Below are 15,158 nucleotides of genomic sequence, written 5' to 3' on the forward strand. Positions count from 1 at the left end.
AAAAATTAGCTGGGCGTGGTGGCGGGCACCTGTAGTCCCAGCTACTTGGGAGGCTGAGGCAGGAGAATGGCGTGAACCCAGGAGGCGGAGCTTGCAGTGAGCCAAGATGGTCCACTGCACTCCAGCCTGGGCAAAAGAGTGAGACTCCGTCTCAAAAAAAAATACACCTTAAATCTTACTGGGTTAATGCGATAATTAAATGAGCCAGTACACAGAAAAGTGCTTTGTAAAATGTAATCAATATGATGCAGTTGATTTTTTTTAAGCCATTTTAAAATGTAATATTTTTATCATTTCTCTGTTTGACAGAAGGTGGCAGAGGTTAACTTAATTACATGAAGTGTCACTTAGCGATAGAGATACATTCTGAGAAATATGATGGTAGTTGATATCATTATTATGCGAACGTGGTAGAGTATACTTAGACAAACTGGATGGTTTAGCCTGCTACACTTTAGGCTGTATGGTATACCCTATTGCCCCTAGGCTGCAAACCTATATAGCATGTTGCTGTACTGAATACTGTAGGCAGTTGAAGCACAGTGGTAAACATTGTGTATCTAAACATATCTAAACATGGAAAAAGTACAGTAAAAATAGGATATTACAATCTCACAGGACCATCATCCTATATGTGGTCTGTTAACTGAAATGTCGTTATGCAGCACATGACTTTATATAAATCAGCTGTTCTCTAGAACAGAGAACTTGATAAAATAACTTTAGATATTATGTTGTTTAGTTTTTCTTTGAATATGGATGAGACTAGTGAACAGTCTTAATATTACCTTTTGATAATTTCAGAGGTTTAGATACATTTCTAACAACTTGTATTTCTCAGTGTTTTCTTTTCTGCCTCCAGCTCCTGGTACAATTTGTTCAGAATACGTCCATCCCATTGGGACAGGGGCTTGTAGAATCAGAAGCTAAAGATATTACTTGCTTGTCCCTCCTTCCCGTGACTGAAGCCTCAGAATGCAGTCGGCTAATGTTACCAGGTAAAAATTAAGATCACTAGAAATAGGATAAAGAAGTCTTAAGAGCTTAGCCTACTCTATGTTACTGGTGGAATGAATATATCGTTTAATAACTGACTGGTGGAAACTAGGAGTCACGGAGAAAAAGCAACCATGAAATCATTAGTGCGTTGGTAGTTTAAGCCATAGGAATGGATATGATCACCCAGAGAGTGGGAGAGTGGGGAAAAAAGGTCAATGCAAAACTGTGGAACTCTTTATTTAAGATACAGGGTAGGGCAGGAGAACTGGTAAAGGAGGGAAGAAACAAAGACTAAAATAGTTGGATGAACATCAGCAGAGTGGAGGCATGAAACCCAGGAGAAATCATTGTATCAAATGCTACTGACAGGCCCAGTGAAATAGGGACCAAAAGGACTCCATTATTGACTTTGGCAGAACCTGTTCCATGGAGAGAAGAGGATGGAAAAGTCAGGCTGCAGTGACTTGAGTATACATACTTGCTTTTTTTTTTTTTTTTTTTTTTTAATGAGATGGAGTGTCACTCTGTCGCCCAGGCTGGAGTGTAGTGGCGTGATCTTGGCTCACTGCAACCTCCGCCTCCCCTCCCGGGTTCAAGCTATTCTCCTGCCTCAGCCTCCTAAGTAGCTGGGATTACAGGTGCGTGCCACTATGCCTGGCTAATTTTTGCATTTTTAGTAGAAACAGGGTTTCACCATGTTGGCCAGGCTGGTCTTGAACTCCTGACCTCAAGTGATCAGTCCACCTTGGCCTCCCAAAGTGCTGGGATTACAGGCATGAGCCACTGCGCCAGGCCTATCAATACATACTTTCTAAAGGCTCCTCTGGTATGAGAAGGAAAAAGAGAAGGTGGTAAGATAGAGGGAAATTTTTTGTTTGTGTTAAGATCTGAGATATTTGAGGGTTGCTTTATGCTAAGAGGAAAGAACCAGTTAGAAAAGTTGAAGACAGGCCAGGTGTGGTGGCTCATGCCTGTAATCCCAGCACTTTGGGAGGCTGAGGCAGGAGGATAGCTTGAGCCCAGGAGATTGAGACCAGCCTGGGCAACATGGCAAGACCTTGTCTCTACAAAAAATTAAAAATTAGCTGGGCATGGTGGTGTGCAGCTGTAGTCCCAGCTGAGGTGGGAAGATCACTTGAGCCCAGGAGTTTGAGGCTGCAGTAAGCTGTGATTGCACCACTGTACTCCATCCTGGGTGGATAGAGCAACACCTTGTCTAAAAGAAATAGTAATAAATTTAAAAAAAATGTATAAACAATAATTAAGGAAATGAAAACAACAGAGCATTCATCTTCCCTTAGAATGACTGTTATCATAAAGATGGAAGATAACAAGTGTTGTCAAGGATATGGAGAAAAGGGAACCTTTGTACACTGTTGGTGGGAATGTAAGTTAGTACAGCCATTATGGAAACCGTATGGAAGTTCCTCAGAAAACTAAAAATGGAGCTACCATATGACCCAGCAATCTCACTTGTAGGTGTATATCCAAAGGAATTGAAATCAGTAAGTCCAAGATGTCTATACTTACATGTCAATTGCAGCATTATTCACAATAACCAAGATATGGAATCAGCTTTAGTGTTCATCAACTAATGAATGGATTTAAAAAAAAATGCATTCACCTTCTTTTCCACATTTTAGTTTTAATTTTGATTTAAAGTATTTTAGACATACAAGTATAGATAAAAGTAAATGAAAATCCAAATACTTGCCTCCCAGCTCATAAAACACAATATTACAGGCCGGGCGTGGTGGCTTATGCCTATAATCCCAGCACTTGGGGAGGCCGAGGTGGGTGGATCACTTAAGGTCAGGAGTTCGAGACCAGCCTGGCTGGTGAAACCCTGTCTCTACTAAAAACACAAAAGTTAACCAGGTGTGGTGGCACAGAAAAAAATACCACAGCCTGAGATACAACCAGAGGTAAAAAGGTAATGGCAAAAACTGCAATAGCTTTTGCACCAACCTAATATAAAAGTTGAGGAGAGGGAGCTCTCTCCAGGAAAAATAAAATATAGATCCTATTCTTGAGTTAGTATTCATTGTATAGCTATATTTTTCAAGGAGAAAGTACTGATTTCTGGCCTCAAAAAGGACTAAATTCTGTGATGTCCAAATGTTGAATGGTTGGTTATTCACCAACCATTTACTGCCAAGTGACAGAGAATTCTGTTCCTCACATTTTGGCTGACTGCCTTTGGAACATAAACCCATCTCTCTGTTCTTTTGTGAGACAAAGTTTTTATTTGTATAATGAGAATGCTGTCTGCTGCTATAAGGATGTTAGCTTCCAAGAGATACTGGGTGCTGTGTATCAAAATGGTGGGCTCCTAGAGATAGCCGCTACATAAAGCTGTGGTATTTTCCCTTTACTAGATGATACTACAAATCATTCTAACTCCTCCAAGGAGGTCCCTTCCTCAGCTGTTTTGAGAAGCCTTCGGGTGAATGTGGGTCCAGACGGAGAGGAGACGAGAGCTCAGACTGTACAGAAATCCTCGGAGTTTTTGTCCACTTCAGAGTCTTCTAGCTTGTTGCAAGATCTACAGCCAAGTGATAGCACTTCTTTTATTCTTCTTAACCTAACAAGAGCAGGTATTCTTTCCTTTTTTTTGAGCTCTGCTTATGCCTAAGAAAAAAATTAGGGGTGGGGCATATTTAACTTAGTCATACTTAAAATAGAAGCTTTATTATTTTATTATTTTGGAGAATTGGTGTGTCTGGTGACCATTTGAATATGTAGAGGGAGAGGGAGGACTCTGGTATGACTCATATCTTGTTTGGGAAATTATATAGTACCATTTACTGAGATCGCACAGGAAGAGCAAGGCTTGGGGGAGGATGATTAGTTCTAATTTGTGCCTATTTATGTTGAGATTTTGGAGGTATATCCAGGAGGACATGTCCTTTAGAGAGTTAGAAACAGGAATCCAGAGTTCTAGAAAGGCCTGTTTTGGTGCTTATCAGCATTCAGGAAACGTATGAAACAATGAACATGGATTCTTTGATTCAAGAGAAGTCTCAAGCATAAACAGAAAAGAAGTCAAGTCTGGAACCCTGGGAAAAAACATTTAAGAGGACAACAGAAGAACAGGAAGGAGCAGCTGGAAGGGGATGAAGAGAACTGGGAGAGATTGGTAGCAGGGAAGCCAAGGGAGGAAGAAGTTTTAAGGCAGAAAAGATATTAAATCATGCCAAATACTACATGATGGGCTTATTAGTGAGAAGAAGTGTGTGTCTGGTGACCCTAGCAAGAGCAATTGTTACGGTGGTAGCTGAGGTAGAGGCCAGGGTTAAAGAGATGGGGAGTGGATGGGAGGTAAGACAATAGATATGCAAGTTAGAAGGTACACTTGTTCAAGAAACTTGACTTTAAAGGAACAGGGAAGAAGGTAATAGCTAGAGAAGTACTTGGGTTTTTCTAATTCTTTTTAAAAATAAGGGTGAGAGACTTGAGTTAGGACATATTTAAAGACATAAGGAAATGCTGGCCGATAGGGAGGACCAGTTGCAGATAGGAGAGAGGAGATAACGCAAGTATATATGGGGGGATAATTGAAGAATGAGAATGAAATACAGTAGGTGGGGATTAGTCTGGTTAACCAAGAAAGACAGCTTTGCCTCTGAAACCAGAGGAGGCAAGGTAATGACAAGCCTGTAGACTAAAGGTAGAAAGGTGATAGCCTACTCTTCAGTGAGAAGTTTGAGGTAAAAGGCGAAGGTCAGGAATAGCTTATTTAGGACATGGAGAGTTTCTGGGCCGGGCACAGTGGCTCACGCCTGTCATCCCAGTACTTTGGGAGGGGGAGGTGGGCGAATCATGATGGTCAGGAGTTCAAGACCAGCCTGACCAACATGATGAAACCCCGTCTCTACTAAAAATACAAAAATTAGCCGGTAGTGGTGGCGCATTCCTGTAATCCCAGCTACTCAGGAGGCTAAGGCAGGAGAATCGTTTGAACCTGGGAAGCGGAGGTTGCAGTAAGCCGAGATTGCGCCACTGCACTCCAGCCTGGGTGACACAGCGAGACTCCGTCTCAAAAAAAAAAAAAAAAGGGACATGGAGAGTCTCTGAGCCAGGGCAAATAAAAGGCTTGCTTGGTTGCTAACTTTTCGTATATCTTGTTTCTTCCAGGTCTGGGCTCTTCAGCTGAGCACTTAGTGTTTGTACAGGATGAGGCAGAAGATTCAGGGAATGATTTCCTCTCCAGTGAGAGCACAGACAGTAGCATTCCATGGTTCCTCCGGGTTCAAGAGTTGGCCCATGACAGTTTGATTGCTGCTACTCGTGCACAACTGGCAAAGAATGCAAAAACCAGCAGCAATGGTGAGGACTGTTGGCATTTTCCTTGCCATTATTCTGTGTAAAGAGATTTTGGTAATGCATTGGCTGGTTTGAGGTGTATATAATTTAAATTATTCTATTAATGAGAGCAGAAGGCTAGAAATCTGTAAATTGTTTAAATTTTATTTTCTATAAAATAACTTGGCCATGCCAGATTTGTGTTCAAAACCAACTAGTATACTGAATTCTCAACTTTAAATAATGTACAGAGCTCCTTTTAAAGAAAAAATAATATACATCCTGGGGTTTGAATTGTTTTTATTGTAATGTCTCTTAAATATGCAAAAACATAAATTCTGTGTAAACTTCATATATCAGTTAATAGGAATAAAACTACCAAACCCACGAAAATAAAAATAACATTAAGTCATTGTGGCAGAGGATTATGTTTTGCTGAAACTAAATTGCTGCTCATGGCAGTTTAACAATTAGCTATGATGGTTTTAATGCTTTTTCTTTTCAGTTCAGCATGCCTATACTACTTACTCTGTGTCACTTTTCTCTGTTCTAGTAATTTTCAAAGCATTGTCACTGGATCACTGATGTCACGTGGGAACTGAGAAATGCAAACTCTCAGGTCCATGCCAGACCTACTGAGTCAAAAACTTAATTCTGATACATGTTAAAGCTTGAGAACCACGGCTCTATTCAGACCACTGCAGAATCTTTGCTTATGTAGCATGTCATGAATACTTTTTTAGGTCTGCCTCTGTGTTTTCTCATTAACATGTGACAACTCAATACTACATGGTTTAATGCTGTCATTATCACAAACTAAGCTTAAGCACTTAGTACACAGTTGTTTGGAGTTTATGCAGATTATCTAGTATATGCTTATTATTTTTTGATTACCATTCAAATGAAAATAAAAAGTTAAAATTTCTCATAGAGAACTAGAGTTCCCTATGAATATTTTGAAACATTAAATCTTTTTTTTTTTTTGGTCTTTTTCCTTTTTGGTGGAGAATGAGGTTTTGCTCTATTGCCAGACAGGTCTCAAACTCCTGGACTCAGGGTCTCCTCCTGCCTCTGGCTCCCTAAGTGCCGGGATTTTAGGTGTGAGCAACCATGCCCAGCCAAATTCTAAACTATTCGTTTTCAAAATACTTAGTTCTGTTTATGACTACCATAGTGCTACTTAGAATGGTTCATTTTAACATTTTGGTGGGACCCTTAAAGTTCAGATTCTTCCTGAGATATATGTGCCAATCTCTGGATGCTGAAACCTTCAGCATTTCCTCTTACATTGAAGAAATAGTGGCATATTTGCCAGTGAGAAGCAGCGTAGGAAGGGGAGCTTGCAATTTAGAATCTGGGAGCATGGGATCCAGGCCTGGGACCATCATTTACTAGTTCCCTGCCTTGGGCAGTTTAACCTCCCTTAGCTTCAATTTTCTTAACGATCTGAACATAGAGATCAGGCAGCTTTCCTGATTGGCTTGTTATGGAGATTATGTAACATTCTATCTGGGAAATGTTATGATCAGCAAAGCATTGTGTGGATGTTTTTCTTACTCTCAAAGTATGTTGCCTTACTATCTTAACAACTACTTTGTATGCATAAAATCACCCCAAATAGGCCGGGCGTTGTGGCTCACGCCTGTAACCCCTGCACTTTGGGAGGCTGAGGCAGGCAGATCATCTGAGGTCAGGAATTTGAGACCAGCCTGACCAACATGGAGAAACCCTGTCTCTACTAAAAATACAAAATTAGCTGGGCGTGGTGGCGCATGCATGTAATGCCAGCTACTCAGGAAGGCTGAGACAGGAGAATTGTTTGAACCCGGGAGGCGGAGGTTGCAGTGAGTCGAGATCGCACCACTGCACTCCAGCCTGGGCAACAAGAGTGAAACTTGGTCTCCCAAAAAAAAAAAATCACCCCAAATATGACAATCTTTTATTTTCCAACTAGATAATTCCCTAAAAGCCTTTTATTTTTTTCTAACTTAGTTATGTGAACCTTTAAGCATGTAGATAAAGTTAACATTATAGGTTGCTATTTGGAAGCTTTATGATTTTGGTTATACATACACATTTTAATTATTTATTTATTTTTTTGAGACCGAGTCTCAATCTGTCGCCCAGGCTAGAGTGCAGCGGTGCAATCTCGGCTCACTGCAAACTCTGCCTCCTGGGCTCAAGTGATTTTCTGCCTCAGCCTCCCGAGTAGCTGGGACTACATGTGCATGCCACCATGCCCAGCTAATTTTTGTATTTTTAGTAGACACAGGGTTTCACCATGTTGGCCATGGCTGATCTCAAACTCCTGACCCAAGGTGATCTGCCTGCCTCGGCCTCCCGCAGTGCTGGGATCACATGCATGAGCCACCATGACTGGTCCCACATATACATTTTAAATCATATGAAATATATCAATATTGCTTTCACCCACTAACACAAGCTTGTCCAATTCACGGCCTGTGGGCCACATGTGGCCCAGGATGCCTTTGAATGCAGCCCAACACAAATTCGTAAACTTTCTTAAAACATTATGAGATTTTTTTGTTTGTTTGCTTTTAAAGCTCACCAGCTGTCATTAGTATTTTATGTGTGGTCCAAGATATTTCTTTCAGTGTGGCTTGGGGAAGCCAAAAGATTGGACACCCTTGCACTAACATGTAATGAAGTGATTTTATTCAATATTTTAATGCATTTTTAACATAAATATCTTTGTCATTGTCGACACTGAAGTCACTTTGTGAGTTCTCTAGCATAGTTTTTCAGAGCACGTTATCTTCACTTAAAATCTAAGTTGTTTGAAATACAGAAACATTTTAATTTTGCATAAGATGTTGTATAACAGGTCAGCAAAGGCCTTTGGGCCAAATCTCCACCTGTTTTTATAATTAAAGTTTTATGGGAACATAGGCATCCATATTACTTACAAATTGTCTAAGGCTGCTACTATGGCAAAGCTGAGTAGTTGTAACAGAAACCATACGGCAGCCGGGCACAGTGGGTCACACCTGTAATCCCAGCACTTTGGGAGGCCAAGGTGGGCAGATCACTGAAGGTCAGGAGTTCAAGAACAGCCTGGCCAACATGGTAGAACTCAAATACACTCTTTTCTGAGGGATTTTTTTTTTTAGGGAAAAATTTGCGTTATATTTATTTGAGCATATATTAATAATCTTCATTCTTGAGCAGGAGGAGTTTCAGTTATTTCTTAGCCTTGCCTTATTCTATGTATTCATTTTTCCTATTTTATTATTATATTAATATTCTTATTGTATCTATAAAACGGAATCCAGAAAGCCCCTACTATCACTGATTTGAATCACTGTATTAGCATGATATTTTTGGCTGGTGCAGTGGCTCATGCCTGTAATCCCAGCACTTTGGGTGGCCGAGGCGGGTGGATCTGTTGAGCTCAGGAGACCAGCCTGGGCAGCATGGCAAAACCCCATCTCTACAAAAAAAATAGAAAAAATTAGCCAGGTGTGGTGGTGCACACCTGTCTCTAGTCCCAGCTACTTGGGAGGCTGAGGTGGGAGGATCTCCTGAGTTGGGGAGGTCGAGGCTGCAGTGAACCGAGATCATGCCACTGGATTCCAGCCTGGGCAACAAAATGAGACCCTGTCTCAAAAAAAAAGGAAAAAAATTAAAATAAAAAAGCATGATGTTAACAGACCTTTCATTAGAAATCAATTAGCTGGAGTTCTGGGGTTGGTGGGAAGATTCCTTCACAGCATATGTATTTTTGTGCTATATGTGTAGTTTTGTTTTTTTGTTTTTTTTTTTTGAAACGGAGTCTCGCTCTGTCACCCAGGCTGGAGTGCAGTGGCGCGATCTTGGCTCACTGCAAGCTCCACCTCCTGGGTTCACTCCATTCTCCTGCCTCAGCCTCCCGAGCAGCTGGGACTACAGGCTCCTGCCACCATGCCTGGCTAATTTTTTTTTTGTATTTTTAGTAGAGACGGGGTTTCACTGTATTAGCCAAAATGGTCTTGATCTCCTGACCTCATGATCCGCCCACCTTGGCCTCCCAAAATGCTGGGATTACAGGCATGAGCCACTGTGCCTGGCCCTGATATTTTTCAAGTAAACACATTTTTAAAAACCTTGGGGCAATATTAAAGAAAAAGTTAATAGTAACTAGCAGGAAGCATCCTAGGTTCTGCTCTGACCTTGGAGCAATTAGTTTTATGACTAGTATTTGGTAAAGTATAGCAAGGAGAAGATTAATAGATGGGACAGAAACTGCCTTTGATTAACCATCAGGTTCTAGGGGTTGTGATAGGCACAACATATATATTCTACTTTTGGCTATTGAGGGGGAAATTTGGAGATACAAATCTTATTGCTGAGGTATATATAGTGGAAAGATACACTGCCTGCATATGCTCATAGCAGAATTAAATGACTATTAATTTTTTTCTCTATTGATGTTCAAGTATTTCTTGAAGACAGTGAAAGAAAAGGACCACCACCTGCTAATCTGGAATTTATATAAAAATTTTTAAGTAACTGATTTTGTTTACATTTAAGGGAGGCACTTTGTACTCCTCTCCTCACGTCTCTTTATTCTGTTGAACAAAACTCCAGTAGATATTTTCTCTTACTTTTTAAAATGTGGTTAGAAATTTAAAAATCATCTGAGTTTTTGAATTCCTTAAGTATTTTATAACTAAAGAAGGGTGGTACAGGAAATTGGAAGGTGATTCTTAGTTTCCAGAATGACAAGAAATAGCCAAATTCATTTCAGAAGATGGAAATCTAAAAATGGCTGTCAAAGAAAGCCCACACTGAACCAGAATGACTACTTCTTCTTAAAATACAGTGGGATTTTTTGTTTGTTTTTGAAACAGGGTCTTACTCTGTTGCCCAGACTGGAGTGCAGTGGTGCAATCTCGGTTCACTGCAGCCTCCGCCTCCCGGACACAAGCAAAATACAGTGTTTTTATTACTCAGAACTTTGTCGTCTTTGTAGCACCCTACTCAGGGATAGTGTTGCTATCCCTGCTTCTCTCCCAAACTGTGTAATGCAAAGTGGTTTTAATTCTGATTTCTAATAGCAAACCATTTTGGATATCTCTTACATTTGTCAAAGAGGCCTAGTCTTGTGAAACAAAGCATGATAGTTTTTGGTAGTTTTTCTGGAGTAAGGGAATGAGGATGTAGAACACTTGCATTTCTATTGTTTTATTATATTTATTTATTTTTTGACAGATTCTTGCTCTGTCACCCAGGCTGGAGTGCAGTGGTGCAGTCACAGCTCACTATAGCCTCAACCTCCCAGGCTTAAGTGATCTTCCTGCCTCAGCCTTGGAGCCTCAACTACAGGACTGCGCCACCATGCCTGTCTAATTTTTGTTTGTTTGTTTGTTTGTGTTTTGTAAAGATACGGTTTCACCATGTTGCCCATGCTAGTCTCGGAACACCTGGGCTCAAGCAGTCCTCCCACCTTGGCTTCCCAAAGTGCTTGGGATTATAGGTGTGAGCACCACACCTGGCCAAGTTTCTGCTGTTAAGTGCATACAAAGATAACTGGGGAAGATGAAGATAGATATCTGATTAATGATCACTAGGAGTAAAATGTAGGAGCTTTATTGTTTGAGCCTAAGTATCTGAGTAGGGTCCTTCCCTGGATTACAAATATGTGACTCTGTTACAGGAGAAAATGTCCACCTTGGTTCTGGTGATGGGCAACCAAAAGATTCTGGGACCCTTCCTCAAGTGGAAAAGAAGCTCAAGTGTACAGTTGAAGGCTGTGACCGGACATTTGTATGGCCAGCCCACTTTAAATACCACCTCAAGACTCATCGGTGAGCAAATCTGAGATCTCATATTTGGATATACGTTGATGCAAAAGTTGATTCTTCTGGAGGAACTTGCCCCTCAGGTTGACAAATTACAGGAAAGTGGGGACTCCAGTTAACTTCTGGTTAAGATGTCTTTTTTTCTTTAATAGAAGGATTTGCATTGTCTTATTTATCTCATTCTTGATAAATATAAGATATTTGGGACCTAAAGGCCTTAAACCAAGGGTTCTCAAATTTTATTATAAAACATATTTCCTTTGAGAACTTAAAAGTAACAAATAAGCATGGGCTCCTACCTTGAACCTATGAAATCAGTTTAAGGGGAGGTGCTAGGCATCTGTAGTTTTTTGTTTGATTTTTTTTTTATTTAAGAGACAGGATCTCACTTTGTCACCCAGGCTGGAGTACAGTGGCGCCATCATAGCTCACTGCAGCCTCGAACTCCTGTGCTCAAGTCATCTTCCTACCTCAGCCTTACTTGGGATTACAGGCTTGCACCACCACACCTGGCTAATTAAAAAAAAATTTTTTAGAGACAGGGTCTCGCTATGTTGCCCAAGCTGATCTCAAACTCCTGGGCTCAAGTAATCTTCCTGCCTCAGCCTCCAGAGTAGCTGGGATTACAGGCGTGAGCCACCACCCAGCTATAGTTTTAACAAAGTCTTCTGTTGATTCTGATATATCCAGTTTTTGGACTTACTCTTTGCCTTGAGAGTCAATAGGGGCTTTGACTTGTCATCTGTAGCAAAGAGTATTTTCAGATATTTTTCCTTATGTGATTATTTTTGCAGAAATGACCGCTCCTTCATCTGTCCTGCAGAAGGTTGTGGGAAGAGCTTCTATGTGCTGCAGAGGCTGAAGGTGCACATGAGGACCCACAATGGAGAGAAGCCCTTTATGTGCCATGAGTCTGGCTGTGGTAAGCAGTTTACTACAGCTGGAAACCTGAAGAACCACCGGCGCATCCACACAGGTGTGTGCAGCACCAACATGCCTTTGGGTAGTCTGCTCCTTGGCTCTGCATGTTTGCCTCTCCTTAGGAAAAACTCAAGTGGGAATAGAAATGAAGGTCTGGGGTTGTTGCTAGAACTCTGAAGATGGGATTTCTTTTTCAAATGACTTGTTGCACTTATAATAACATTTATTGTATTTTTACCTGTGTGTGTAGAGTGGACAATGTTGATTTCTGTCTTCAGGAGCCTAACCTTTAGGGAGAGCTCTAAGACCTTCTCAGACAACAATGATGTGTGGAGATGTGGACAAAATCAGTCTGTGTTCAAATCTTTCTGAACACTGTGCAGTTATGATTTTGGGCAGTAACATTTACTGAGTCACACAAACCATACAGAACCTGTTCTAGGCACTAAATGGGGCAGGGTAGGAAAAAAATACAAAAGATAAGATATAATCCCTGACTTTCTTGTTAGAACCTCACAACATGAGAAACAGAATAGAGAAGTGAATTATTCTGGGTCACACAGTATGTTAATATCACAGGAGCAAAATAAAGATTCCTTGACTCTTAGTCTAAGAGTCTAAGGGTGATTTTCCAAGCCACTTGGTCCAGTGTGTGCTAGTCTCTAGCCAAAGTATAATCACTGAACCCAGACCACTCTTAGAATGTGTAACTATTCTTCCCCACTTCCTTGCCACTTTCATTGACTCTTCTTGATTCTTCTTGATTCTTGCATTGGCAAAATGACAGCAGGTAAAATTAAAAGGCATATATATATGGCATATATAAAATGCATATATAAAAATGTAAGGCATATATAAAATATAAAAATAAAAGGCATATATATGTGTGTGTGTGTATATATATACACACACACATAGTTTTTTTTTTTTTTTTTGAGATGGAGTCTTGCTCTGTCGCCAGGCTGGAGTGCAGTGGCGAGATCTCGGCTCACTGCAAGCTCCACCTCCTGGGTTCATGCCATTCTCCTGCCTCAGCCTCCTGAGTAGCTGGGACTACAGGCACCCGCCACCACGCCCAGCTAATTTTTTTTGTTTGTATTTTTAGTAGAGACGGAGTTTCACCGTATTAGCCAGGATGGTCTCGATCTCCTGACCTCGTGATCCGTCTGCCTTAGCCTCCCAAAGTGCTGGGATTATAGGCTTGAGCCACTGTGCCCAGCCTACGCTTTTTTTTTTTAATTAGTCAAATGCAGTAGTGAGAAGAGGGGAAAAAGTAAAACAAGGCACTTAATCTGTAACTGACTGTGAACATCAGTTGAGATAACTCACTACCTTCGGACCAGCACATTGTTGTAGCATTTGGTAACTCTGAACATCATCTTAAAATGCTTTCTTTTTTTCTTATTTATTTATTTTTGAGACAAGAGTCTCACTCTGTCGCCCAGGCTGGAGTGCAGTGATGTGATCTCAGCTCACTGCAACCTCTGCCTCCTGGGTTCAAACTTTTCTCATGCCTCAGCCTCCCAGTAGCTGGGATTACAGGTGTGCACCACCACGCCCAGACAATTGTTGTATTTCTTGTAGAGACCGGGTTTTGCCATGTTGGCCAGGCTGTTCTCGAACTCCTGACCTCAAGTGATCCGCCGACCTTGCCCTCCCAAAGTGCTGAGATTACGTATGTGAACCATCACGCCCAGACTTACAATGCTTTTACTTCAAAATATGACCTGATTTTCCCGTTGTTTTTTTTCTCTAATTCTTTCTAGCTTTTATCTCTGTTAATCTCTGAATGTTTCACCAGTTTCAGAATTTCTTGTTCCTTCTCTTTTACTCAGTGTACTCTCTTGTCATAATCTCAGGCCTCAATTTAATTATTTCTCCCTAGATGCCTCACAGATCTGAATCTCAATAATAATTAATATAATAATAAAAGTTAGCATTTGTTGAGGCACTTTAGTATGTACCAACCACATACACATTATCTCATTTAATCTTTAAGGTAACTTTATGCATTAGATACTGTACTTATTGATAAAGGAACAGAAGATTAGAGAGAGAAGTAACTTGCCCAACATCATGCAGGTAGGAAATGGCAGAGCTGGAATTTGAGTTCTGATATGACCCCAAAGCTCTTCCAAGGATTTTATTTTTAAATGCTGACAACTCAGTTTATCTCAAATGTCAAAATTGACCTCCAATGTTTATTAGTAGTAATGATAGTAAAGCTGCAGTTCAGGTCGGGCGCAGTGGTTCACACCTGTAATCCCAGCACTTTGGGAGGCTGAGGTGAGCACATCACTTGAGGGCAGGAGTTCGAGACCAGCCTGGCCAACATGGTGAAACCCCATCTCCACTAAAAATACAATTAGCCAGGCAGGGTGATGGGTGCCTGTAATCCCAGTTACTCCGGAGGTTGAAGCAGGAGAATTGCTTGAACCCGGGAGTTAGAGGTTGTAGTGAGCCGAGATTACGCCACTACACTCTATCCTAGGAGACAGAGCGAGATTCCATCTCAAAAAAAAAAATTTTGACTGGGTGCAGTAGCTCATGCCTGTGATCCCAGCACTTTGGGAGGCTGAGGCGAGTGGATCACCTGAGGTCAGGAGTTCCAGACCAGCCTGACCAACATGGTGAAATCCCATCTCTACTAAAAATACAAAAATTAGCTGGGGCATAGTGGCACATGCCTGTAATCCCAGCTACTAGGGAGGCTGAGGCAGGAGAATCGCTTGAACCCAGGAGACAGAGGATGCAGTGAGTGGAGATTGTGCCATTGTACTCCAGACTGGGCAACAAGAGCGAAACTCTGTCTTAAAAAAAAAAAAAAAGGTAAATAAAGCTGTTAATTCAGTGGCTTACTATGAGGGCTTACTATGTGCCAGGCACTGTGCTGAATATTTACCTGGTATTATTTAATCCTCAAAACAGTCTTTTGAAATTGTATTATCTCCATATTATAGATGAAAAGCTGATTTTTAGAGAGATTAAACACCTTTCCCATGCAAATAAGTGGTAGTGCCAGGATTTGAAGTCAGTATTGGATTAACAGACCCCAAAGGCCATGTTTTTCACCATTTTGCTGCATTGCCTTTTAAACCTCTTCCTTCTCCTGTGTCCCTTATCCCAGTGAAA

The 15,158-nt window shown here is 41.0% G+C and overlaps 1 protein-coding gene across 6 annotated transcripts in view; it reads left to right on the forward strand.

Moving 5' to 3' along the window:
- ZNF410 (zinc finger protein 410) overlaps nt 1-15,158 on the forward strand; it is a 46,459-nt gene that overhangs the window by 6,159 nt on the left and 25,142 nt on the right. For 5 of the 6 annotated variants that reach the window (XM_054529846.2, XM_024231311.3, XM_063715279.1 and 2 more), the window contains 5 exon segments: nt 863-998; nt 3,378-3,596; nt 5,137-5,328; nt 10,961-11,111; nt 11,900-12,081. In XM_054529846.2, the coding sequence (XP_054385821.1) occupies nt 989-998; nt 3,378-3,596; nt 5,137-5,328; nt 10,961-11,111; nt 11,900-12,081 (754 nt within the window). In that variant the 5' untranslated portion in view covers nt 863-988. 6 annotated transcript variants of the gene reach the window in all.

The sequence above is a fragment of the Pongo abelii genome, chromosome 15 (assembly GCF_028885655.2).
Source record: "Pongo abelii isolate AG06213 chromosome 15, NHGRI_mPonAbe1-v2.0_pri, whole genome shotgun sequence".
Classification (NCBI taxonomy): Eukaryota; Metazoa; Chordata; class Mammalia; order Primates; family Hominidae; genus Pongo; species Pongo abelii.